General features: G+C 41.1%; 1 protein-coding gene across 1 annotated transcript in view; it reads left to right on the top strand.

Moving 5' to 3' along the window:
* DGKI (diacylglycerol kinase iota) overlaps positions 1-26850 on the top strand; it is a 344361-nt gene that overhangs the window by 166819 nt on the left and 150692 nt on the right. Inside the window, exon 20 of the mRNA XM_040259956.1 lies at positions 22845-22945. Coding sequence (XP_040115890.1) covers positions 22845-22945 — 101 coding nt within the window. The remainder of the gene's footprint in view (positions 1-22844; positions 22946-26850) is intronic.

The raw sequence follows: 26850 nt of genomic DNA, 5'->3' as shown, positions 1-26850 counted from the left end.
AAGTCCATCTGCTGTCTTTTAAAGCAGAGAGTTTTCACACTGTATCCTCTTCTTACCTGATACAGTAACTCAGAGGGTGCCATAGCTAAGCTCTGCAGAAAACCAGTGCGTATTGAACTGCAACCAACCAATGTTAATTGTAATAGGCAATCTTGCACAACAGTCAAAGTTTAAACATAAACAAGATGTTTCCCAATGCTAAATTGCATGGATTTGCTTGTTATCTTGGGGAAGGCTGAGTTAGACACAGGTCCTTGAAAAAAGTATGAATTGTTACCTTTGACCACTACCCGACTATGACTCTGCATTCTAAACTTGCTTCCAATTAAGTGATGGCTTCTTGGTAAAGGATGAAAGCAAATTGATTTTTGTTTTAGGAAGAAAGGGAGTTTTGCTAAGAGAAAGAGAAATATTTTTGATGTGTCAACTTTTTTCTTTTTAGTTGAGTTTAATAATTTATTTCTTGAGAAATAACCAAGAGAGAACCAAGAATGTTTAATCTTCATGATTGGAAAAAAAATAAATTGGCCACAGGTGATTTAATATTTGCATGCCTCTGGCCAAGGAAGTAAATTAGAAAATTCTTTGAAATACTTTCTAAAAAATTGGTCATTTTGTCTCCAACTAGTCACATGAAACCTTTTGTTTCAGCATTTTATTGAATTGTGTAATACGCTAAAAGGCCTATTTATTTTGTTTATTCAGTTCAGTTCAGTCACTCAGTTGCGTCCGACTCTTTGCGACCTCAAGAATTGCAGCACGCCAGGCCTCCCTGTCCATCACTAACTCCCGGAGTTCACCCAAACCCGTGTCCATCGAGTTGGTGATGCCATCCAGCCATCTCATCCTCTGTCGTCCCCTTTTCCTCCTGCCCCCAATCCCTCCCAGCATCAGAGTCTTTTCCAATGAGTCAACTCTTGGTATGAAGTGGCCAAGTTTCAAACTGGAGTTTCAGCTTTAACATCAGTCCTTCCAGTGAACACCCAGGACTGATCTCCTTTAGAATGGACTGGTTGGATCTCCTTGCAGTCCATGGGACTCACAAGAGTCTTCTCCAACTCCACAGTTCAAAAGCATCAATTCTTCCATGCTCAGCTTTCTTCACAGTCCAAATCTCACACCCATACATGACTACTGGAAAAACAATAGCCTTGACTAGATGGACCTTTGTTGGCAAAATGATGTCTCTGCTTTTTAATATGCCATCTAGGTTGGTCATAACTTTCCTTCCAAGGAGTAAGCATCTTTTAATTTCATGGCTGCAGTCACCATCTGCAGTGATTTTGGAGCCCAGAAAAATAAAGTCTGACACTGTTTCCACAGTTTCCCCATATATTTCCCATGAAGTGATGGGACCAGATGCCATGATCTTCATTTTCTGAATGTGGAGCTTTAAGCCAACTTTTTCACTCTCCTCTTTTACTTTCATCAAGAGGCATTTTAGTTCCTCTTCACTTTCTGCCATAATGGTGGTGTCATCTGCATATCTGAGGTTATTGATAGTTCTCCCAGCAATCTTGATTCCAGCTTGTGCTTCTTCCAGCCCAGCATTTCTCATGATGTACTCTGCATATAAGTTAAATAAGCAGGGTGACAATATACAGCATTGACGTACTCCTTTTCCTATTTGGAACCATCTGTTGTTCCATGTCCAGTTCTAACTGTTGCTTCCCGACCTGCATATAGGTTTCTCAAGAGGCACGTCAGGTGGTCTAGTATTCCCATCTTTCAGAATTTTCCACAGTTTATTGTGATCCACACAGTCAAAAGCTTTGGCATAGTCAATAAAGCAGAAATAGATGTTTTTCTGGAACTCTCTTGCTTTTTCCGTGATCCAGCAGATGTTGGCAATTTGATCTCTGGTTCCTCTGCCTTTTCTAAAACCAGCTTGAACATCAGGGAGTTCACGGTTCACATATTGCTAAAGCCTGGCTTGGAGAATTTTGAGCATTACTTTACTAGCATGTGAGATGAGTGCAATTGTGTGGTAGTTTGAGCATTCTTTTGCATTGCCTTTCTTTGGGACTGGAATGAAAACTGACCTTTTCCAGTCCTGTGACCACTGCTGAGTTTTCCAAATTTGCTGGCATATTGAGTGCAGCACTTTCACAGCATCATCTTTCAGGATTTGAAACAGCTCAACTGGAATTCCATCACCTCCACTAGCTTTGTTTGTAGTGATGCTTTCTAAGGCCCACTTGACTTCACATTCCAAGATGTCTGGCTCTAGATTAGTGATCACACCATCATGATTATCTGGGTCATGCAGATCTTTTTTGTACAGTTCTTCCGTGTATTCTTGCCACCTCTTATTTATATCCTCTGCTTCTGTTAGGTCCATACCATTTCTGTCCTTTATCGAGCCCATCTTTGCATGAGATGTTCCCTTGGTATCTCTAATTTTCTTGAAGAGATCTCTAGTCTTTCCCATTCTGTGGTTTTCCTCTATTGCTTTGTGTTGATTGCTGAAGAAGTCTTTCTTATCTCTTCTTGCTATTCTTTGGAACGCTGCATTCAGATGCTTATATCTTTCCTTTTCTCCTTTGCTTTTCACTTCTGTTCTTTTCCCAGCTATTTGTAATGCCTCCCCAGACAGCCAGTTTGCTTTTTTGCATTTCTTTTCCATGGGGACGATCTTGATCCCTGTCTCCTGTACAATGTCACGAACCTCCGTCCATAGTTCCTCAGGCACTCTATCTATCAGATCTAGGCCCTTAAATCTATTTCTCACTTCCACTATATAATCATAAGGGATTTGATTTAGGTCATACCTGAATGGTCTAGCAGTTTTCCCTATTTTCTTCAATTTGGGTCTGAATTTGGTAATAAGGAGTTCATGATCTTAGCCACAGTCAGCTCCCGGTCTTGTTTTTGCTGACTATATAGAGCTTCTCCATCTTTGGCTGCAAAGAATATAATCAATCTGATTTTGGTGTTGACCATCTGGTGATGTCCATGTATAGAGCCTTGTCTTGTGTTGTTGAAAGAGGATATTTGCTATGAGCAGTGTGTTCTCTTGGCAAAACTCTATTAGCCTTTTCTGTGCTTCATTCCAAGGCCAAATTTGCCTGTTCCTCCAGGTGTTTCTTGACTTCCTACTTTTGCATTCCAGTCCCCTATAATGAAAAGGACATCTTTTTTGGGTGTTAGTTCTAAAAGATCTTGTAGGTCTTCATAGAACCGTTCAACTTCAGCTTCTTCAGCGTTACTGATTGGGGCATAGACTTGGATTACTGTGATATTGAATGGTTTGCCTTGTAAATGAACAGAGATCATTCTGTCATTTTTGAGATTGCATCCAAGTACTGTATTTCAGACTCTTGTTGACCATGATGGCTACTCCATTTCTTCTGAGGGATTCCTGCCCGCGGTAGTAGATATAATGGTCATCTGAGTTAAATTCACCCATTCCAGTCCATTTTAGTTTGCTGATTCCTAGAATGTCGATGTTCACTCTTGTCATCTCCTGTTTGACCACTTCCAATTTGCCTTGATTCATGGACCTAACATGTACTGGCCCTTTAATTAGAAAATAAGTTCACTATGCTTTTTCCAAAACTCTTTCTCTTTTCCTTTCTTCTTTCAGTAAACTTCACTCTTCCACACCCTGAACTCTCTCAGGGAGTAGGAAGAGCCTTGTCAACATAGAAATTTACATGCATGCCTTTGGAAACTATGGGGTTTACCTCTAAAGTAGCCAAGAAGACCCACCAGACATGATTTGCCTCAGAATGAATTAAGCTTAGTGGTGAACACACCACCTTCATGGAACCTCAGGATGAATAGCACTCCTGGGCCTGTTAAACCTTCAGAAGAGGGCTTCATGCCTGGGGCAGGAATCTGCCCATATATTAGTCCATGGATTATTATTTTGGGGTCATAATTTCTAGACCTAAAAACCAACTGTGATGGTACTAAAAGGGCCTTAGTTCAGTTCAGTTCAGTCGCTGAGTCATGTCTGACTCTTTATGACCCCATGAATTGCAGCACGCCAGGCCTCCCTGTCCATCACCAACTCCTGGAGTTCACTCAAACTCATGTCCATCAAGTTGGTGATGCCATCCAGCCATCTCATCCTCTGTCGTCCCTTTCTCCTCCTGCCCCCAATCCCTCCCAGCATCAGAGTCTTTTCCAATGAGTCAACTCTTCGCGTGAAGTGGCCAAAGTACTGGAGTTTCAGCTTTAACATCATTCCTTCCAAAGAACACCCAGGACTGATCTCCTTTAGAATGGACTGGTTGGCTCTCCTTGCAGTCCGTGGGACTTTCAAGACTCTTCTCCAACACCACAGTTCAAAAGCATCAATTCTTCGGTGCTCAGCTTTCTTCACAGTCCAACTCTCACATCCGTACATGACCACTGGAAAAACCATAGCCTTGACTAGATGGACCTTTGTTGGCAAAGTAATGTCTCTGCTTTTGAATATGCTATCTAGGATGGTCATAACTTTTCTTCCAAGGAGTAAGCCTAAAAGGGCCTAGGTATGCACAATATTGTGGTTGTATTTGTTGTTAATGCTTGTGTTATTATTGTATCTCTGTGTGATTATCTCTGAGTAGGAGGTTTACATATCATTTTTTAAATTGACTTTAATTTTTGACTGTTTTCAATGAGCACACGTCTGTAAAGGGGGAAAAATACCCATTTATAAAAATGTCTCTGCTTTAAAAGGCAACAGAGGAAATTCCCTGTGGCTCAGTGGTTAGGATTCAGTGCTCTCACTGCCAGGGCCTTGGGTTCCACCCTTGATCAGGGGGACTAAGATCTACGTGCACTGTGGCATGGTCAAAAAAGAAAGGCAGTAGAGGATTCTGGTTCTGAGTAAGGTGGGTAAGCACACACTCCACCTCTCCTCCCCCAGTGAATGCAGCTATAAAACCAAAAGGAAGGAAATGAAATTTAAAAGAACAGGAGAGAATTGTTGAATCCGCTGATTGAGCAAGTGACATTTCTTTCAGTTCTACTTCAGAATCAAATGGCAAAGCATAATAGTTAGGCTATTTGCAAAATAGAAATGGACTGACAGACATAGGGACCAAACTTATGGTTATCAAGGGGGAAAAGAAGGATGGAATGAAATTGGGAGATTGGGATTGACATATATACACTACTATGTATAAAAAAGATAACTGATGAGGGCCCAGTGAATTGCACAGGGAACTCTACTCAGTGGTCTGTGGCCACCTAAATGGGAAGGAAATCTAAGAAAGAGGCGATATATGTATACATATAGGTGATTCACTTTGCTGAACAACAGAAACAAAACCTTCTAAAGCTACGGTATTCCATAAAAGAGTTAGCTTCAGGCCTTCTGGAAGATAAAGCTATTTGCGCTCTAATCCTCTGAGCAGAGGAAACTGCTGAGCTTCACTGGTCTTTTCTGCTCCCTCCTTTCTCTTGCTTCGACCCCCACATCTTCTGAATTCCTAGTGGTTTCACTCCCCACTGTCCACAGTTCCTAGACCTTCAGTTATGTCAAACTGTCCTGCTTTCCTTTCTTCCTCTGCCACCCTTCTCTGCTGGTTCCATAAGACCGATACCCAAGAGAAAAGGAGAACTCCGTGGAATTCATCTTATTCCAGTTTCTACACTTGAATCCAGGCCCCTCAGCACACAGGTTTCTTTCCCCCCGCTGTGCTTTGCGAGTTTCCACAACAGCTCTTCTCCCCACCTGCACTTCTGTTCTCACCCAGGTAGCAGGGGCAGGGGCCTTTAGTGGCTTAAAGACCAGGGGGTGCAGGAGCTGACCCGGGCCTCTAACTGCAGGGTTTTCCTCATTCCGTAGACCCCAAGCCCCAGAAAGACAGCCTCTGTTTTGAGTGAATATGTGAGCCCTGCTTTTATCCTTGTGACATTGACCCGATTGTACCCTATAATAACCTTTTTGCGTTTCAGCTTTTCAGGTATTAAAAAGAAATGCAGTTGGTCCCTGGGATTCTTATCAGCTCTAAAGTTCTGTCATATGAAAGTTCAGGGCATGACCCTAGACTCTATGAAGATCTGCCCCAAAGGGATCTAAGACATGAAGTAGGGGGAGACGTGCCCTGGGATGGGGACAGGGCCGTTCTTTATCCTTAGTACCAATCAGGGGGGCAGACTGTGTATACTTTCAGCTTGCTCTCAGCAAGAACCTGGGTGGATTTTTTTTATTTAGCCAGAGAGGTAGTATGGGCCTGATATTTGTGATCAAATCTAACATCCTAATAACTGTATGTGGTAACGATTGCTCTCATTCCCACCCCATAGATGAGAAGACTGAGAATAAGAAATGTTGAGAAACTTGCCCAAGATCAGGTGCTATAAGTCATAAAAGGTAACATTCAGGGCTGTTTGAGGGTGACGCTTAAGGCACTGAATTGTGCTGTTGATATCACTTCTGGTCATTTTCTTGTGTGTGTGCATTTTTATGTATGTAACTTCTGAGTTTTAATCAAATCATACTATATAAACTCCCCCTTTTAAGAAAACCTCAGAGATAACACGTTAGGACTCAATTTTGAGTGTTTCAAATGTGTGAATCTCTAGGATTGCAGGCTTGAAGTTTGTGTTATTATACGAAAAATGTCAGAATGACAAACCTCAGTTAAAAATAAATTCTCGCACAGCTAAAGAAGGTAGAGAGTCTTTTCGGCTTGTTTGTAATGGTGTTGAGTCTGCCAAAGACACTTGCAGGGGTGGGTCCTGCTCACATCGTCAGGGGAGGGATGGTGCGAGTGTTCTCTCGGCAAAGGTGATCGCGGCTCCAGCATCTGCTGTGATTACGTAAAGGGGTATTAGGACTCCCTCAACATTTAAAGTTATATCTCATTGCTTTTAAAATTTACAGATGAATTATTCATGGCTGTGTAGGTGTGGAAACAGTCTTGCAAGTCAGCACTTCTTGTATAATAAAAGGTCACTTCAAAAGAAGAAAAACAGCAACAACAACAAAAGTGAAGCTGATACTTAACTCAGGTGTTGGTACAAGGGGCAGGGCATGGGGCCCAGTGAGCTTCAAGATAAAGAGGAAGGTTTTCAGTCGTGTCTGACTCTTTGCAACCCCATGGACTGTATGTGGCCTGCCAGGCTCCTCTGTCCATGGAATTTTCCAGGCAAGGATACTGGAGCCAGTTCCATTCCCTACCCGAGGCGATCTTCCCAACCCAGGGATGGAATCGATGTCTCCTGCCTTGTCAGATGAACTCTTTACCACTGAGTCACCTGGGAAGCCCTCAGGAAAGTTTGGGTACAGTCTGTTGGGGAGGAAAATTCATGAGTTGTGTTTGTTTAATCAAAGTAAATTTTAGAAAATTAAAAATGAAAAAGCCTGAGGTTAGAGGTAACATTAGTCCAATAAACACAACAACGACTTTTTAAAGATTATTCCACATACTCTGACTTTGAGGAAAAGAAGTAGAAATTAAGGTCTGATCATCCCAACAGTGACAAAAGCCAGGAGAAATTTCCAAGTCACGGTGGAATTTCGGAAAGTGAATAATTAGACTTCTCCCATTCTTCTATTATGTATCGTTTTATCAGCCATAATTTTAGGATTAAAACAAAGTGTGTTATTTTTCCTAGTGCATCTTTTCGATAGGCATCTGTATTACTTTGCTAGGGCTGCCATAACAGAGTGCCCAGATTCAGAGGCTGAAACAGAAACTTATTTCCTTGTTGACCTGGAAGCTGGAAGTCTGACATCGAGATGTTGGAAAGACTACTTGCTTCTGAGGCCTCTCTTTGGCCTACAGATAGCCATCTTCTCCCTGGATCTTCACACTGTCTTTCCTCCCTGTCTGCCTATCTCCTAATCTCTTCTTATAAGGACAGCAGTCAGACTGAATTAGGTTTCACTCATATGTCCTCATTTTAACTCAGTTCATCTTTAAAGACTTTATCTTCAAATGCAGTCACTTTTTCCAGTAGTAGGGTTAGGAATTCGATGTGTGGTTTTTGGGGTACACAATCTAGCCCATAACACTGTGCTAGAAAAATTTGAATAAATTTTAGGATTTTTCTTCTGTCACCAACTACATGAAGGCTGAACTTTGTGTATTTTACATATATTGATCATTTAATTCTTTAAAATCTTTTTTTTAAATTAAACTGTCTAAGAGGCTAAAGGACATTGCTTTTTTAGTTATAGCATATTGTAAGTATTAATTAACTGTGATTTTTCCAGGCAAGAGTATTAGAGTGGGTTGCCATTCCCTTCTCCAAGGGATCTTCCTGGCCCAGCGATCGAACCTAGGTATGTGAACCTGGGTACGCGGCATTGCAGGCAGTTTCTTTACCATCTAAGCCACCAGGGAAGCTTCTTGTTTGATAAGGTCAGTGACCTCTCTAGGCCAAAATTTATTTTTTGTAAATTAAAATGGCTTACAATATGAACTAAGATTCCTACAAGCCATGAAGCACCCTCCCCTCAAATAAGGTTTTTGAAGAGCTTCTGGCATATTTTCTAAAAAGAGGAGAAACACCCATTGAAATTTAGCACACCCGTGATTTCTCCCAACATCCCCAGCATTTGGGGCTTTCTAGATGGCACAGTATCCGCCTGCAGTGTGGGAGACCTGGCTTCGATCCCTGGGTTGGGAAGATCCCCTGGAGAAGGGAAAGGCTACCCACTCCAGTATTCTGGCCTGGAGAATTCCATGGACTGTATAGTCCATGGGGTTTCGCAGAGTCAGACACGACTGAGTGACTTTCACTTTCAGATGTCACAGTGGTAAAGAATTTTCCTGCCAATGCAGAAGATACAGGTTCAGGGAAGATCCTCTGGAGAAGTTGAAATGGCAACCCACTCCAGCATTCTTGCCTGGAAAATCCCATGGACTGAGGAGCTTGATGGTCTACAGTCCATAGGGTTGCAAAGAATCCAACACGACTGAGCACAGCACAAATGAACTTTAAATTTTTCCTCAGATCTGAATTCCTAAGGCATTATTGTAATAAAAATAAAGTTAAACACTTTTAGAAAATAGTTGTATCTTTAGATATACCAATACAACTCTGAAGTTAGTCATAAAATTGCTGCATTCAGAGAAAAAACAGAAACATCTCAGTTTTTACTCCAGTACTGCAGTGATAACTATATTATATTTTGCCATGGAGTATGAAGAACATATCAATAACAAAGAAATCTGGACATTTGTTTTGAATGTTGCAAGAGGGTATTTATTTCAGGTTGCTTTGCTGGGGTGGTAATGAAATGCAATGTGTATTTCATTTGTGAGAGTTTCAGTTGAATTCTATGAATGCAACTGAGTTTTTCTTATCTGTCATGATACCCTGAAATGCTTACATGAAATGAAAAAAGACAAAAAAAAGAAAATACTTCTTGATGCCAGATTTAATTAATCCCTAGAACTTTTATGTCACACATTTTGTGTCAGAAAATGGAATTCTAAAAAGAATTCAGCATGTTCCAAAATTTGCAGCTAAGATATTTGATTAAAATGCATGTGGAGTTAGAATTACAAATGGAACAAAAAGGCCAAAACTTTTCAGCTTTGTATTACAGAAAGCTATAATTATTTTATTTTTCTTAATTAATCACTTAGGCTCTATTGCTTTCAAGTGACTTATGTCCTCTTATTGGGGCATAAATAAGTCTTTTGGTCAGATGATGTTTTTTGTTACCTAGGTGAAGTAAAACAATTACACATTTCCTTGAAGAAAGCTTCTTGGTTTATGAGTATGTTAGGATACTGCCTTTAGTAAAGGCTTGATCTATCGGGTTGGTCAAAAAGTTCATTTGCATTTTTCCATGACATCTTACAGAAAAGTCCAAATTAACTTTTTGGCCAAAATGCTGGCCCATCTGGTACTTTAATGTGATAAGTGAGAGGACAGAATCAACTGGACCAGCAAAGCACCCCAATTATTTCTCAACAGAACCCTTTTTCCCTCTCTTTTCTTATTCTCTTTTAGTACTGGTAGCAGTTATTTTCATGTTCATCATCATCATACAAGTAATTTGTCTACATACTAAAAGTTTATCTCAAGGAACTTTTTTGTCCCCAAGTTTACTGTCAAACTTTACAAAAATTGTCTGTATTGATGAGTAATTGTGGTAGTCATAGAATGGTTCTCTGACCTTTCCAAGTTCTGTCTTAGCAATATGTCTTTAGTCTGTCTGTTCTTATGCCATCAGGAAAAATGATTCCAAGAAAAAAATTTCTTTAGTCGTTGGATCAGAAATTAGAGAAAGGTGGTGAAAAGTTTCTCCCTAGTTGGCTGGATTTGCTGGGTTGGAGAGCTGGATTTTTAAGGATTTAATCCAATTCTTTCTTGGATTTCTGACAAGGGCACACGGGGGAGTGGGGACCCATCTGTGTCACAAGTGGGGGGCTTAGCTTTCCACCAGCTGTAGCTTGATGGATAGAAGGGTTATGAAGCCATGTCTCTCTCCTGAGCCTAGTGCAGCCCTGCTGAGTGAGTATTGCAGACTTTCGGAAGCCGTAGTCAGCCTAGGGGAAAAATGAGTCAAAACGTAGCACAGTGAAATACTACCTGTTAAAAAAAAATGACTTTGCAAACATTCTTTCTCTGATATCCAGATTTTAAGAAAATGTATGTCATGGATGTTTTCTATAGAAGGCTAAATAAAACCATTTAAGGAAGTGTGTCTTAGGCAGTGCCATTTATTGTAAGGCTAATACTTTTTATTTTCTTGATATGAAACAAAACATGGAATCCTCTGCTTACTGAGCCTGTTTCCTAGGGATGCAGAGCTCCTTCCACACAGTTTGCATGATAACTTTTCAATAAGAACACATCTTGTAATTCATGCAGCCAACCCTTCCTCAAATTAGAGTTACATTAATTAGAGTTACCACAGTAGATGGTTATGTTTATTTTCACTCCATTTTTGCTTTATGCATGTTTGGCCATTGCTTTTTTTTCCCCTTATAAACAGTTTTAAATTCTTGTTCTTTTTCTATAGTTTTTAGGTGAATTAAATGTTCAATATTAAATAGTAAATATTTAAATTATAAATATTATAAACATGCTAGGATTTTTTTCTTTTTGATAAAAAGTTGTTTTGATGTTACACAGACACCCACTCAGATACCTCCACTTGAATCATCAGAGTGCTTAGTTACTAGAGGATGACCAAACATGTTAGGCTTTAAGCCTGCTTTCAGTGTCTTTCAGGATATTTGTGAAAGGCTAGAAATGTTTTCTTCTGTGAAATGATACTTTTTGAACTACTCAACTCCCATTCCTTACTCCACACTATTTTCTAGGAAAGAAAGTGCTTTCCCATCAGTTGCAACCAGGAGCAGGATATGAACAACAGTTAGTGATTACAAACCCAAGGGAAGATTTTTGCCATTTAAATAGCAGATGCATATAAGAAATTTTCTTTGTTTGCTATATCAACATTGAAACCTGAACTAAAAAGGAAAATGCTTCCCGTTGGAGCACATGCGATCCGAAGCCATTCGAATGACCTAGGAGTAACATTATCTTAGTGTGTCTCAGTCTCAGTGGTTCAAGCCCAGTGATTCCTTGCTTCATTGGAGACAGTGATTATTGGTCCTCTACAATCAGAACAGCAAAATAATTCTCTATGCTTTTGAAGGCTAGGGTACTCAGAGTAGCTCAGATTAGCGTTTTATGATAGAATCTTTAGTCACTTTTAAATACAAGACCTTCATTACGTGGAATTATTTCATTAAGTGTAAATGCTTTTGGCTGGGCGTGATGAGATGGCTTGAGTTCTTTACTCCTGTTACAAGCTGTTCTTCATCCCAGCCATTTGAATTTATAGAGTTCTACCTGGGATTTCTTTGGAGGGAATGATGCTGAAGCTGAAACTCCAGTACTTTGGCCACCTCATGCGAAGAGCTGACTCATTGGAAAAGACTCTGATGCTGGGAGGGATTGAGGGCAGGAGGAGAAGGGGACGACAGAGGATGAGATGGCTGGATGGCATCACTGATTCGATGGATATGAGTTTGAGTGAACTCCAGAGTTGGTGATGGACAGGGAGGCCTGGCGTGCTGCGATTCATAGGGTCGCAAAGAGTCGGACACGACTGAGCAACTGAACTGAACAAATATGTATGCCCCCCCCCGATTTCCATCCCTCTTTTAAAAAAAATTAATTTATTTATTTTAATTGGAGGCTGATATTGTAGTGTTTTTTTGCCATACATTGACATGAATAAGCCATGGGTGTACATGTGTTTCCCATCCTAAACCCCTCTTTATCTTCTGCGGTATTTGTTTCTTTGCCTTTCATCGTGATAGTTTTCTCCTTTTCATATTCTCCCATATTTTTAAGCATAAAATAGTATAAAAAGAGTGTAAGTGGGAACTTAAGTTCTAAAACTCCTAAAAGACTTTTCCCCCGCAAAGGTTGTCATCCCTGGTTGCCAGTTCAGCAAATATCAGGGAAGGAGATTCCACTTTCATAGTTCTTACCTGTGTAGATGGTGTCTTATCACAAGTAGAAATTCTCCACTGGTATTAACCAGAGGCAGCCAGAGAATCAACTCCATGCGTGGGGAGAGCACAGCAATGATGAGAAACGTGAGCACTGCAGTTATTTCCTGTTTGTTGGATGTAGTAATGGGAACTGATTTTTCCTTTGAACCAAATTCTGTTGACTGGTCCCCATTCTGGACAACAATGCATCATATGCATCACACATGATTCGGTGGAATAAATAACATAGTCTGTTAACCATGAAAAATCTTGTTTCTCATTGCAAAATTAGCGAGTCTAGATGAGAAGCAGTAACTTAGGTGTTGAAAGCCTCATATTTAATACGTACTGTGAGAGATGTAAAGTTAGATATATAGAGAGAGCTGGGCATTCTGTTCTTTTTTATTGAGATTTACAGTATTATATTCACTTCAGGTGTACAATGCATTGATGCAGAATTTTTATAGATTTTTTTCCATTTGTAGTTATTATAAATTATTGACTGTATTCCCTATGCTCTGCAGTATATCCTTTTAGCTTATTTATTTTGTACAGAGTACAAGGGAAGGTAACAAAACCATCATATCATGATCACATTGACATTTCACACTAACTGCTGCCTGTACAGTGTGATAAGGGCGTGAATGGGTACAAGAGCATAGGTAGTCTAGTCGCAGGATAATAGCAGTCGGGTCTTGGTCTGTGAGGGTTTCAGTGGAGGGGTAGAGAGCTCAGCTGGTAAAGAATCTGCCTGTACTGCAGGAGACCCTGGTTCAATTCCTGGGTCGGGAAGTTCCCCTGGAGAAGGGACAGGCTACCTAGTCCAGTATTCTTGAGTTTCCCTGGTGGTTCAGCTGGTAAAGAATCCACCTGCAATGTGGGAGACCTGGGTTTGATCCCTGGGTTGGGAAGATCCCCTGGAGAAGGGAAAGGCTATCCACTCCAGTATTCTGGCTTGGAGAGTTCCATGGACTGTATAGTCCATGGAGTCGGAAAGACTCGGACACAACTGAGCAACTTTCACTTTCAGAGAGTTCAGCTGGTAAAGAATCTACCTGCAATGCAGGAGACCTGGGTTCAATCCCTGTGTTGGGAAGATCCCCTGGAGAAGGCATGGCAACCCACTGCAGTATTCTTGCCTGGAGAATCCCCGTGGACAGAGGAGCCTGGTGAGCTACAGTCTATGTGGTCAAAAAGAGTCTGACATGACTGGTGACAGCCCAGCACAGAGAAGCATAGGAGGCTTCCCAGGTGGTGCTAGCAGTAAAGAATCTGCTTGCAAATGCAGGAGGCACAGGAGATGTGGGTTCCATCCCTGGGTCGGGAATATCCCCTGGAGTAAGAAGTGGCAACCCACTCCAGTGTTGAAAAGACTTGCTTGAAAAAGTCCATGGACAGAAGAGTCTGGAGGGCTACAGTCTGTGGGGCTGCAAAGAGTTGGACACAACTGAGCATGTGTGCACACACACACCAGAAGCGTATGTATTTGGAAGACATTTAGAAGAGGGAGAAGGAGCCGGCAGAAATTTACTTGGGAAACCAGGAGAGTTTTTTCTATTGAAATCCAAGAGCAAAGAGCTTCAGGGAGCAGAGAGTTAACCACAGAGTGAAATGCTGCTGAAGGGAGAATTAGGGTGAGAGGTTAGAAGGGAATTTAAAATGTATGAATAAAGGAAAGGAGAAAGTGAGGAGACTGTGTGATCTTATGGAGAGGACAGTTGAGCATTTATGACTTAAAAAATAAATCTATGTCTCTGATACCCAGAAGTTGTAACATTAAGTTTCTGTGCAGTGGTTCTACATAAAATCTCAGCATTAGATGACTGAGTGCTAATTAGAGTCCTTAGCGTCTGTGGCAATCACTGCCTCAAAAGCAAATGGGTGGTGAGGAGGATCTGACATACTGATCAAAGCTGTTGGCCTGTTTCTTTTCCCTTTCAGCAGAAATGATGAAACCGCTGTACTGGTCTAGATGCTTTGCAATGCCACGGACTAAAACCACTACTAGTTTGTTCTCTTCTCTTTAAAATGCCAGGAACCTAATAATGCTAATTTTACTCTATTGCATATTCACTGATTACAATTTCGAAGCTTAGAAATGTATTATAGTTTCAGTGGAAGCATGAAAATGTGCATTTAAAGATATCAAGAAAATTTTAAAATGAAGTTTTGTTTCAACCAGTGGCATAAAAATGCTTTGATCTTTGGTACTTGCAGCCTATTTGTAATGTATTAGCCATGAAGGCAGCACACATTTCTTTGATATGTGTCTAGCTTTCATGCTTAAAGTTTACATATCTTTGCCATTAGTGCCAGTGGCTGATTACCTCAGTGACTTAATATCCAATTCTGACCCAAATAGCATAAGAAAGGTCAATAAACAGAAACATGGAGAGAGAGGTTTATATTCTTTAGGAAGAATTGACAAAGGCTTACAGCAGTCTAAACCAGATATTGAATTAGATGACATCTAACATCTCTCCCAACCCCATAATGCTTTAATTTCATTATCTTGTTGGGGTCTGGAAGGCTAGCTATCTCAAATAATTTGTAATCTATGACATGTTATATGAGCCACCTCACAAATGGATATCTTAAGGAGCCAAGAACTTAGTCAACTCCTATCAAAAAAGAATTAACAACCTATAAAGGGACTTTCTCCAGAAAAACATGTCAGACAGCAGGAAGTCATGATTGCTGCTAATGTGATTTTGGTTTATCCTTGATTCCAAATTCAAAAACCCTTTCACAATTCATTTCCCAGTCCTGACTTATTGTTCTGTACTCTAGGCGGGAGACAACTGAATTATTAGCACGCTCTCTGAACTCGGCAGGTGTCAAAAGTCCATTTTAAATCTCTGTTCAGAAGCTTTGACTTGATTTGGTTTTACTGCTCAATATACAGAGGCCCACTTGGATAAGTTATTATCAGTCATGGTTTGGATATGTTCTCAGATAAACAGGCAAATTCTAGGAAGTGGCTAAAGGCTAGGCCATTGAGTATATTTAAATAAGGCCCATGGACAGAAGATAGACAACAAGAGGATGTGGTAGTGAATGCTTCTGGTTCACCATTATTTAAAGAACAAGCAGCCTTGAAGTGGTTTATGTGCCTTTCTGGTGGGGACATTCTCTTTATTTGTGTGTTCTGCCCTCTTGGTTTGTGTAGATCCCACTAGAAATAAGATGTGAGGAAGTGGGAAAGCATAACCCAGCATGGATTTACCTCCAAAGCTAGAGAGCCAATGACAGACATGGACAGCCAAAGCAGGGTTTGCCTGGGGCTTCCGGAGACAAAATTCTGGAGTGAGCGTCTCACAGTCTGATTCCCAACTGTGCTTAAGCCTCAGGGCTGTTCAGAGTCCCAGAAGGATTTGCCTTTCTTGCTTTTCACTCACTTATTTGTTCAAAATCAGTTATTGTAAACAACAGAGACTGAGTCTATTTTTGATGCTGGAGCTGCCGTGGGGAGGAAGAAATAGTCTTTCATGTCAGGAATTCATACTGGAAGTTAATATCTTAATCAAAGTCCATTCATCAAACAAGAGCTGAGCCGATTCAAATGGATTCTGTTAAAGTGAAAAGTGCAAGTGAAGTCGCTCAGTCATGTCTGACTCTTTGTGACCCTATGGACTGTAACCAGGCTTCTCCATCCGTGGGATTTTCCAGGCAAGAATACTGGAGTAGGTTGCCTTTTCCTTCTCCAGGATTCTGTTAAAGATTAGTTAAAAACATCCTTTGTCCTATCTATGTTATGACTGAATAGAATCTCACATTTACTTTCTCGAAAGAAATTGAATCATCCGCTCTGGCTTCCCAGGTGGCTGCTGCTGCTGCTGCTGCTGCTGAGTCACTTCAGTCGTGTCTGACTCTGTGTGACCCCATAGACGGCAGCCCATTAGGCTCCTCTGTCCCTGGGATTCTCCGCACTAGTGGTAAAGAACACGCCTGCCAGTGCAGGAGATGCAAGAGATAGGTGTTCAATCCCTGCGTCAGGAAGATCCCCTGGAGGAGGGCTTGGCATCCCACTGCAGTATACTTGCCTGGAGAGTCTCATGGACAGAGAAGCCTGGTGGGCTACAGGCCATGGGGTTGCAAAGAGTTGGACACGACTGAGCAACCACCACTACCGCTACCGCAACCGAGCAACTTGGCACGTACACACTACTCCTGTCACTACTGCTGCTTCTCTCTGCTCCATCTTCCTCTTCTCTTTCCTCCCTCCTCTGCCTCCTCCCCTCCTCCTCCTCATTATTACATCAAGGCTCCTCTGTCCACATGAACCGTTTAGGAAATGTTGAAACAGGACATTGCAAGGTACAAAATACAGAATCATTTTACAGCTTTAAGGCTGTCCTTTGTAATGTGACTTCCCTGGTGGCTCAGATAGTAAAGCGCCTGCCTACAATGCAGGAGACCGGGGTTCAATCCCTGTGTCGGGAAGATCCCCTGGAGAAGGAAATGACAACCCACTCCAGTACTCTTGCCTGGAAAATCCCATGGACAGAGGAGCCTGGTAGGCTACAGTCCATGAGGTCACAAAGGGTCGGACACAACTGAGCAACTTTACTTGCACTTTGTAATGTGAATTAGGATTTATATCCTTACTGTCTTTTAGTAGAATATCTTGCAAACATTCATAGTCCCCACTTGCATTCTCATCCAGCAGATAAGCTTGTAACTCTGATGAACCTTGTCTCCCAACCTGCATAAACAGACTTGCATCCTGCAAAGGTTAGAGATCTATTAACTGCTATTTGGAGTTATGACTCTGATTTCTTCTATGATATTATTATTCAGGACTAAATTAAACAGAAAAAAAGGGCCTGTGGAAATGGAAAGAGCATTAGTATGCTGTTAATAGTAACAAAACAACAATGAAACATTATGTTGAACACTTATTTACCAGGAGTGTGCTAACTGTCTTACACACAGCTCCTCATTCAATGCTCATTTTTTAGATCAGAAAATGGTTTAGAGAAGGTAACTTCAGAGCTCTCAATGTCAAATGTATACTAATTGCCAGCATTCAGACTGGAGCCAAGATTTTTCTGACTCTATGTCCTCCTTTATCCACTGTCTTAATATTAGGTGATAAAACTCTCAGGTGATTCCTGTTCCAAATGAGAAGACAAGATTCAGTTCAGTTCAGTTCAGTCACTCAGTTGTGTCTGACTCTTTGCAACCCCATGAATCACAGCACGCCAAGCCTCCCTGTCCATCACCAACTCCCACGAGTTGGTGAGTTCACTCAAACCCACGTCCATTGAGTTGGTGATGCCATCCAGCCATTTCATCCTCTGTCGTCCCCTTTTCCTCCTGCCCCCAATCCCTCTCAACATCAGAGTCTTTTCCAATGAGTCAACTCTTCGCATGAGGTGGCCAAAGTACTGGAGCTTCAGCTTTAGCATCATTCCCTCCAAAGAACACCCAGGGCTGATCTCCTTCAGAATAGACAAGATCATATGATGTCAGTTGTCTGGAAGTAGGAACAGAAGCACCCAGCTCATCCCTTCTGTCCACGAGGGGTGTCTGTACATAGGAGGTTGGGATGAGAGGAGTCTGTTACCAGCCTGAGAGACAGGGGGTCGTAAGGAAATTGAGAGGATGAAGAAGCTTGGAGACACAAGGGAGGAATTTAACCTTAACGGATTCAAAGTTTTTGAAGAGTCTGTTTTAAATATCTGTTGACAGGAACTGCAGGAGAGCAGATAGCGATGAGAATGGGATGTAGGTTGTGTTCAGGGACTTGTCTTCATGGTAGTCCACCTCTCCCCACCGCTCCCCCCAGCATCTCAGGGTACTGGATATGTGCAAGTGGAGGGGAAGGTGCGGTCTGGAGTTCTCGGAGGCCCCTATTGGTGACTTTAGCAATGAGAGGCGCTCTCATTATGGTTGTTGAGAAAGTCATAACAAGGATATTTGTGACTTAAGTTCAGAGCATCAACTTCCAGTCTATAAAAGGAGCTCATTCTTGATGTTTCAGAGGAAATCAGCGAGAAGGCAATAGCCTGAGGCCATTGTCCCCATTTTAAAGGATGGTCAATGATTGCTGAGTCCTTTGCAGGGACCTTGAGGGGTTCCTTGGAAGTCAGGTTTGGAACCCCTGATACAGAGCTTACATTAGTCCTGGAGGAACTTCAGGCAGATGTTGGCACAGAGATACATCTATTTTTACCAGGTTGTTAGTCTCTTCTATGCTCTACTAACTTTCTTGGCAAACTTTAATTTTAGAAAACTAATGGCAACGCTATTCCCCAGAGTCCAAGGAACAGCTTTGTCATTTTCCACCTCCGGTCAGCCGTTAATGGGACACGATATATTTTGACGTCAAAGGACATAAATGAATTACTTGACTTTCATTTAATCTCTGTGCACTTTTCTCCCCCTGTGTTCTAGTCGTTTATTTTCACGCTATCAAAATACCAAGTGCAAGAAAATCCGGGACAGTCATGACACCAGCAAGGCTAGACAATTTGCCCCCGAGGAAGCCCGGCAGCATGTTACGTGTCTGGGGAGTTCCCGTGTGTGCCCTGGTCTCCTTTCTGTGCTCGTCTGCAGCAGGCGCTCGTGTTTATTAGGCAGAACCTCACCTGAAAGAACCAGCTTCAGAATCACCATTAGACCGATAATAGCTTATAGGATGCACTAATAATGTGCCAGACATTTTTCTAAGCACGTCACCTGTATTTATTGATCCACCGATTCTCATACACCCCTGTGAGGTGCATACTATTGTTATTCCCAGCTTTCCCACGAGGAAGCTGAAGCGCAGTTTTACGATTGACCGGTAACTGGAACTTGACTTCTGAGCCAGTCAACCTAAGTTGGGGTCTGAGCTCTTAACCACTTGGTTGAGCTGTCCCCCATCTCTACTCTGTTGAAAAAATGTTATATTAGTTTTCACTGTACAACAAAGTAATCAGCTATATATGTATATATGTGTGTGTGTGTATCCCCTCTTTTTGAATTTCTTTCCCATTTAGGTCACCACAGAATGTTAGATAGAGTTCCCTGTGCTATGCAGTATGTTCTCATTGGTGTCCTATTTTATACATAGTATCAATACGGTATATATGTCAATTCTAATCTCTCCATTTCACCCACCCACCCTTTTTCCCACTTGGTATCCATGCATTTATTCTCTAGATCTGTCTCTCTATTTCTGCTTTGTAAATAAGATCATTTATACCAAATTTTTTTCAGATTCTACATCTATGTATTAATATAGAATATTTGTTTTTCTCTGATTTCACTCTGTGTGATAGTTTCTAGGTCTTTACAAATTACCCAGTTTTGTTCCTTTTTATGGCTGGGTAATGTTGTATATATCTACCATACCTTCTTTATCCATTCCTCTGCTGATGAACATTTGACCTGATCTGAGGCACCATTTGATAGCAGCCCAGACTCCAGGAACCCTATTCAGAGGCTGGAGTTAAGCCAGGTTCCCCAGTTAAGAGGCTGCTGCTGTTGGAAAGGTGGGAGGTGTTGTGGGTGCTGAGAGAAGATGGGAGATGATAGTAGGAGAGTGAACGTGTAGGAAATGGGAAAAACAGCAGTGGTTAGTGGGGGTCTCCATTCTGGAGTTGAAGTGAGAGAATATTTGAGAATTCGTTTGGGATCTGGAAAGTTCTATAAGACTGGTGGGACAGTAGTGTGTGGTGGGAATCAGTGGGTTTGGATGAGCACCTGGGAGGCAGAAGTGTGTGGGCAGAGAGCAGATACTGATGGCCTTTGAGAAAGGTGGCTCACACTGGTTAGCCCATGGGGAGACCCCTGGAGGAGGGCTGCAGGACTGCTCCGCAGTTCCTCTCTGGATCCCATCTCCCGCTCTGCAGCTGTTGTGGTGGCCCAGCTCTTGACTCGACATCTCAGACCCTTGGAGAGGACTGGAACTCACAGCCACTGGAGCCCCCAAAAGCATTGTCTCTAAAAACGTTTTGATGGAACTCTTCAACCTCTGCCCTCTCGCTTCTCCTGTTACAGAGTATGTTGAGCCGCCATATACTATGCTTCCATCTTCCCTCTTATCTGCTGAATACTTGCTAACTATAATCTTTGCAGTTCATTAAGGTGAACTCGACATTAAAAAGATCAAGCCCCTCTTATTTCCCTGGTGGTCCAGTAGTTAGGACTTGATGTTTACTGCAGGGGCATGGGTTTGATCCCTGGTTGAGGAACTTTCTTATATGCTGTGTCCTGAAGCCAAAAAAAAAGATCAAGCCCCTCTTAGGACTTCCCTGGTGGTCCAGTGGTTAGGACTCAATGTTTCCACTGCAGGGGCACGGATTTGATCCCTGGTTGAGGAACTATCTTATATGTTGTGTCCTGAAGCCCCTCTTAATTTCAGAATGAGCATTTGGTGCGAACATTGTGTGATCACTCTGTTGATTCTTTCCTATCTATGTAACACTAACATGTAACATTGATATAATCCTTCCTTTAACTCATGCCTTGAACTACCATCTATTCACATATTAATTATATTAATATTATTTTTCTAAAAATGACAATACTGAGTTAAAAATAATCCCCAAATCCCACCAGGTAGAGGTAACCATCTCAGACAGCCTATTGAACCTTTCCTTCAGATCTTCTCTGTAAAACCCTGAATTCAGTAGTTCACATGGAAGAGATTATGCCATATAGAAGTTTCCATGACTTTTTTTTTTCACTTAACAATATGTTGTAGTCAGACTTTCTTCTAAATGAAGATGCTCATTTGTATTATTTGTCCTGCATTCTCCTGTTTGTACCAACAGTTTAGTTAACCACGCCACTGTCGATTATTCATTAACAAGAGTCTGAGCACCATGTAGGGATCATCTGACTCTGCTAATCCAGGCTCTAGGGCTTGGCTGTCGATCTTTGTGACCCTTGGCATCATATAATAGAAGGAGCATGAAGGGGATGAGTAAAGAATCCAAGACTCTGCTCCCAGCTCTGTCACTCAGTAGCTCTGTGACCTTAAACTCACTTCATGTTTCTGAACCTCAGGCACCCTCTCTGTAAATGGTGACATGGGGATGCGTGATACAAAAGGTCTGTTCTGCATATTCACAAATGTGCTTCAAACCACATCTCCCATCCCAACTTAAATATTCATGTCAGTTTTATTCATCAGTACTCGTTAAGTTGGAATCTGTGTGGAGGGAGTTATTATACTTTTCCCTAAAAGGAATTTTTAGACAAGAGAATGAAATTATTTCTCCTCCTTTCAGAGTTGCAGTGAAATTGTGTATGCGTGGATGCATGTGTGTGTGTGGTGTGTGTGTGTGTGTGTGAGGCAGGGGTGGAGGTATCCTGACAATATTTTAGAAGTATCACTCTGTCCTTCTATCCGTCTTTTTCCTCTTTCTTCCCTCTCCCTCCCCTTCTTCCTCTCTTCTTTCCTTCCTTTTTTTCTTTCTGTCTATATTTTCCTTCCTTTTTTCTTCTCCTTCCAGTCCCTCCCTTCCTGAGGTGAATTGAGGACTAATGCTCTTTCTGCTTTAGTCAGTGGGAACTTTCATCCCATCATACAAGACAGCAGAAGCCACAAAGACAAGTGGGATTGTGTCACACTAATTTATCAAAGAAATGTGCTATTCCATAGTGGTGATGATGTAGATCAAATTATTTCACTCAGCTGATGCCCATGATTAAACCATTTTGAAAATCTGAGTTAAAAACACCCAAAGAATCCAGGTAAAAATATTCTGAGGGTAAAATAGGATGCTTTAGAAAGTTTGGTATGACCCCCTTTTAATTGTTCACTATCTATCCTGAGCCAGTTTGGATTGAATTCTTTTAAAATGGATGAAATACTTCAGTCTCTTCCTAAAGAATGTATTTTGTGCTTATTTTAACACTTTTTCTCCATTTGGGGGTGCTCAGTGGTATCATCACAGGCAACATTTATTTGTAGTTTGCTTTGACTGAGAAATGTTCTCAGGGGGGTTGAGGTGTGCAGAGCCCTTTCTTTTTCAGGCCTGTGCTTTCTGGCTTGTTGGTATGCTGTTCATGTTTTTCTGTCTCTTCTCAGAGCCAAGCCATTCTGGGCATATCTGCTAAAGCAGTTCTTTCCAGCTCTACACCACTTCTCACCATTTCAGATTAGCTACATCTAATTTACTGTGGAACTGAACACATGATATTATTGAGTTTTTAATATGTTAGGAGTAAAAAAAAAAAAAACCTGAGTAGTCTCCAGAAGCATTTTCTGCTCATTCCCGTGTTATTACCTAAATTCCAGAAACCTGAGGTTTCCAGAGAGGTGTTCTCCAGATAATTGCTATATTCTGGTCAAGAACCCATGATTCTGGTTTGAGTGTTGACTCTTTTCTTAGCAGAAAGAGTCAGTATTGCCTTTAGTCCAGCAAGGGGCTTATGACTCTCAGTTCCACGCTTTCCTTGATATCTGACCTCTTGGTTCTTGTTTTGCAGTCCCCAGTCTGTTCCAGACCGCCTGAGGATCCGGGTGAACAAAATCAGTTTACAAGACTATGAAGGATTCCACTACGACAAAGAGAAACTCCGGGAAGCCTGTAAGTTGGAAGTGCCTAAGGGGTGTAATGGGATCAGCTCATTTTCAGTCTTTTGGTCCTCCTTGCTTTGATGGATAGATTCATCTCTGTCCGGAAGTCATGGTTAAAGAAATGTAGGGAAGCATAGTAACACGTGAACCCAAAGTGATGCCATATAGGCTGAAAAACATGGAACTAGGAAAGGAAATTAGAATAAAGTAGTTCTGCTCTTGATGCTATGTTAGGATCTCTTGGTTTATTAACCAGTTTAGTCTCAGGTTTACATAAAATGAGAAAAGCAGAAAGTTGGTGACACCATATGGTATAATAACATCTAGGAAAATCTTAAGACAGCATGCATCCCTTCTTGGAGGCTGTGTTACCAATTACTGTCCTCATTCTTCATGCTGGTGTGACAATTATCTGTGAAGACACTTCCTTCACTTCTAGCTGTTATGTGATTATATGACATCTAAGAAAGATCCACAGCACTGTAAATGTCAGGGTAAAATGAGTCATTGATGAGGTGCCAGTGTTTCTGAAATCTTAAATTGAGTCAATGTATGAATTCCTTCTCAATGTTCATATTTTCCATATGCTTCTTTAAATATATAACCAAGTATTAGTTCACTTTGTTCATCATTTCATATGTATTGGACATTTATTACATTCTAGTCACTATTTTAGATCCGTGTCTGCATATGATATATGAAGTAATTGGGGAGGGTTGACCAGAAGCAGTTAAGACTCTAAGTGTGTTAGATATTAGGGTTCTGGGTTCCTTCTTAACTGTGGGGGCTGATAGTCAAGTGCCATAAAGTTTGAGAAGATGAGGGCCAGTATCCAAGGGCACAGACAGGGGTGCCAGCAGAAAGAAGTATTGTGTAGAACCAGAGATTTATGAACTAAAACTCAAACTATCTCCAAGTGTGGACCTACCTGCAGGTGTAGAAGATACAGATAGTTAAAACTGGCAGGAATGGAGTAGGGGGCACATTTCTGAGCTTTGATTCTTGAACTTATGATCAGGAGTGTGGTGTATGGGAGGGAAGTCCCAAAATCCAGGACAGTCTCAGGGTGGGCAGGGACTTTGAGATCCGGATGTGGCAAAGAGCATGGATCCACACCCCCCCCCCAGCCCCCATAGTCCAGGCACTGAACCTACCAGGGCATCCCGTGTGGCGTTTCTCTCTCATCCCCTCACTGCTTCTTCATCTTCTTCAACCTTCTTCATCCCTTTCTGTAAACGTCAGTACCCTTTAGCTTCTCCCCAGTCTTCTCACTCCATCCTTCTCTCTGGTTCCCTTTAGTAAGAATGCTTGGAGGTGAAGGACTAGCAATTCCCTGAACTTCTGCATTTCCCCCTTCTGCCAATGGCACTTTGTATTTTCTAATGTAAATGAGATTACAGACTAGTGCAAAATCTAGGTTAACCTGTAAGGTGGTGGACCTGTTTGTTTGCAATGGGATGTGTGGCTACAGTGTAAATTAAACTGACTTTTAGAGACTATTAATGATAAAGAATGGTGTTTTATGTTCTTTTTCTTACAAACCTCTAAACAAATAGCTTAAGTTTGAAAAATCAGAAAGATCCTGGATCTCAAGCCAGAAGTGTTTTGCAGCTTACAAAGAATCCTAAGGAGAGTCGGTTGGGAGTGGGGAAATATTTGAACTTGTTGACTGAAATGAGATTTGAGGCTTATCTGTGGATTCCAATGATCTATCTTTTCTGGGGCATTATCTGTCCACTATTGCCAGAAGTAATTGTGACTTGAGTTTTTACAGGATGACATTTCCTGGCAAATGCTCTACTCATCATCTCTTATGTGATAAAACATCTCTGTGAGGGAACTTCTGATCTGAAATTGGAGGAGGTGATGTGGTATAAATATAAGCCCAATAAGTTCAGCCATATCTTGGAACCCCAAAGAACAAAGAAACACTCAAAGAAGGAATTAAAACATTATCTCATTCTAAAGATTTGAGGAAAACACCATATTAGAAGTAAAAGTGACCAGCTCAGTCATTCTGTTTTTAATAAGTGGTGATGATGCTTCTCAGTTGCAGTTGTTCAGGGAAGTTTGTCCTTGGGGGTTTGTGAATTTATTCTTATTCACTCTCACCCTTTTCCCCTGGCTCCAACGTGCAAGAGACTACAGATGCATTGGAAGACCAACAGTTCAAATTGAATACAAAGGGGAAAAACCAGTTCAAATCCAAATGCGCAGTACATACCAAAATAGGTGATTTCAGAAGCGCTAATAAAGCAAAATGCAGAGAACACATTGAGATAAAAGGGACTCTAGGAAGGTGCTCTGACCTGCATCCCAGAAGAGCAAAATAGGTGAATCCCACTTCAGTCATTCATTTATTGTCAACATTCAAGTCTAAACTAGAGCAGTCCTGCATTACTGGTTTAAAAAATTAGTTCTCTTTTTTGGTTATACACCAAGTGATTCATCCAGACAGCATGTGGCTGTTTGCCTTTACTGTTTAATAGAATCTTGCTCATGTGTCTGGCTTACTATTCATATTAGATTATAAACTCAGATGTTTGTTGTCTTACAAAGCCTTGCTTCTCTCTGTAAGATAGGACTCCATGATAATCACAGAATGGCAGCCCTTTTAATGACTATGCTTATTTTGGCATAGAGAAAATTGGCTATAGTATTTTAAATACTTCCTATCCCCCTTCCATTAGGCCCAACTAACCTGGCAGCTTCTCCTCTAAAATATAACAATACAGAGAGGTAGAGTATTTTGCCATTCTCTCCCTCTGCCCTTGTTGATAAATTTCAGGCTTACTTATAACAGTTAAAGTCTTTTACCCTGGATTTATGAATTATTAATCCTCAAGATAATGGTTATGATGTCCAAGAGAAGAAATTCTATTCAACTTGAATTAAAATAAAGAGAAAGTGGCCATTTAAAAAAAAATTCTTAATGTAAGGCTATAATAATTATAGCAGAAACTCACCCCATAATCTGAATGAAGTATATAAATGAGTCCTAATAAATCATATAATCATGTTGTCTAGGCAAAGGGTAATTGGTTTTTTTAAATTTCTCATATTTCTAAGTACAAAAAGAGTTTCATTGACACATGGCATATAGGTTGGTTGAATAACTTGATACTGGCCAGGATCTAACTCTGTGTCTGATAAGCTGATTAAACTCTACTTCTGGCTTCAGCTTCCTCTGTATGTTTGAATGGCCATGATGATTCATATGGGCCTAAAACACAAAAGTAAAAACCAGTTTGAAACTAATTGAAAACAGATGTAGCCTATAAAGGTTGAAGGTGCTAACATTTTTTGTATATCAAATACAATGTTCAACTACCCTTTTACAAACAGCATCCAGTACAATGGGTATTATCTGGCCATTTACAATTTAGTATATCTATATAGTTATAATATCTCAGTATATTATCTGACTGATGATTATGGCTAGTTAAATATTTAGGCAGTTGTCCTAAGGGACTCTCCTCATCTTCTGTTTAATGATTTAGTAAAAGACTCGAAATGTTTGGGTTTGCATCTTGCTTGCAACCTTGACAGAGTAATTTTACTGATGACCAAATCTCTCATCTCTCAAATGAGAATATAATTGCAGCCTCGTAGGGTGCTGAGGGTTAAATTTAATGTTGTATATGAAGCCCATACTGCACACCCTGGCAACATTAGCAGGTTTTCCCAAAATGGTAACTCTGATTGTTGGGATTGCTGTTATGAAAGACACTGCTGGCATTGCCCTTCAATCTACAGCTCCGAGAGTCAGGCTCAGAGCTGCTGCCCTGTTTCTACGTATCTTCTCACCAAATTGCACACATCATTGCCACCTTCCAACTCACTTCAAAAAGAGGATTGAAAACACTAGGATATATTACAGAAAAAAAATATAAGTAACCATTTGATTTACTTTTA

The sequence above is a fragment of the Oryx dammah genome, unplaced genomic scaffold (assembly GCF_014754425.2).
Source record: "Oryx dammah isolate SB20612 unplaced genomic scaffold, SCBI_Odam_1.1 HiC_scaffold_18, whole genome shotgun sequence".
Classification (NCBI taxonomy): Eukaryota; Metazoa; Chordata; class Mammalia; order Artiodactyla; family Bovidae; genus Oryx; species Oryx dammah.
This window is presented reverse-complemented; position numbering and strand designations above follow the sequence as displayed.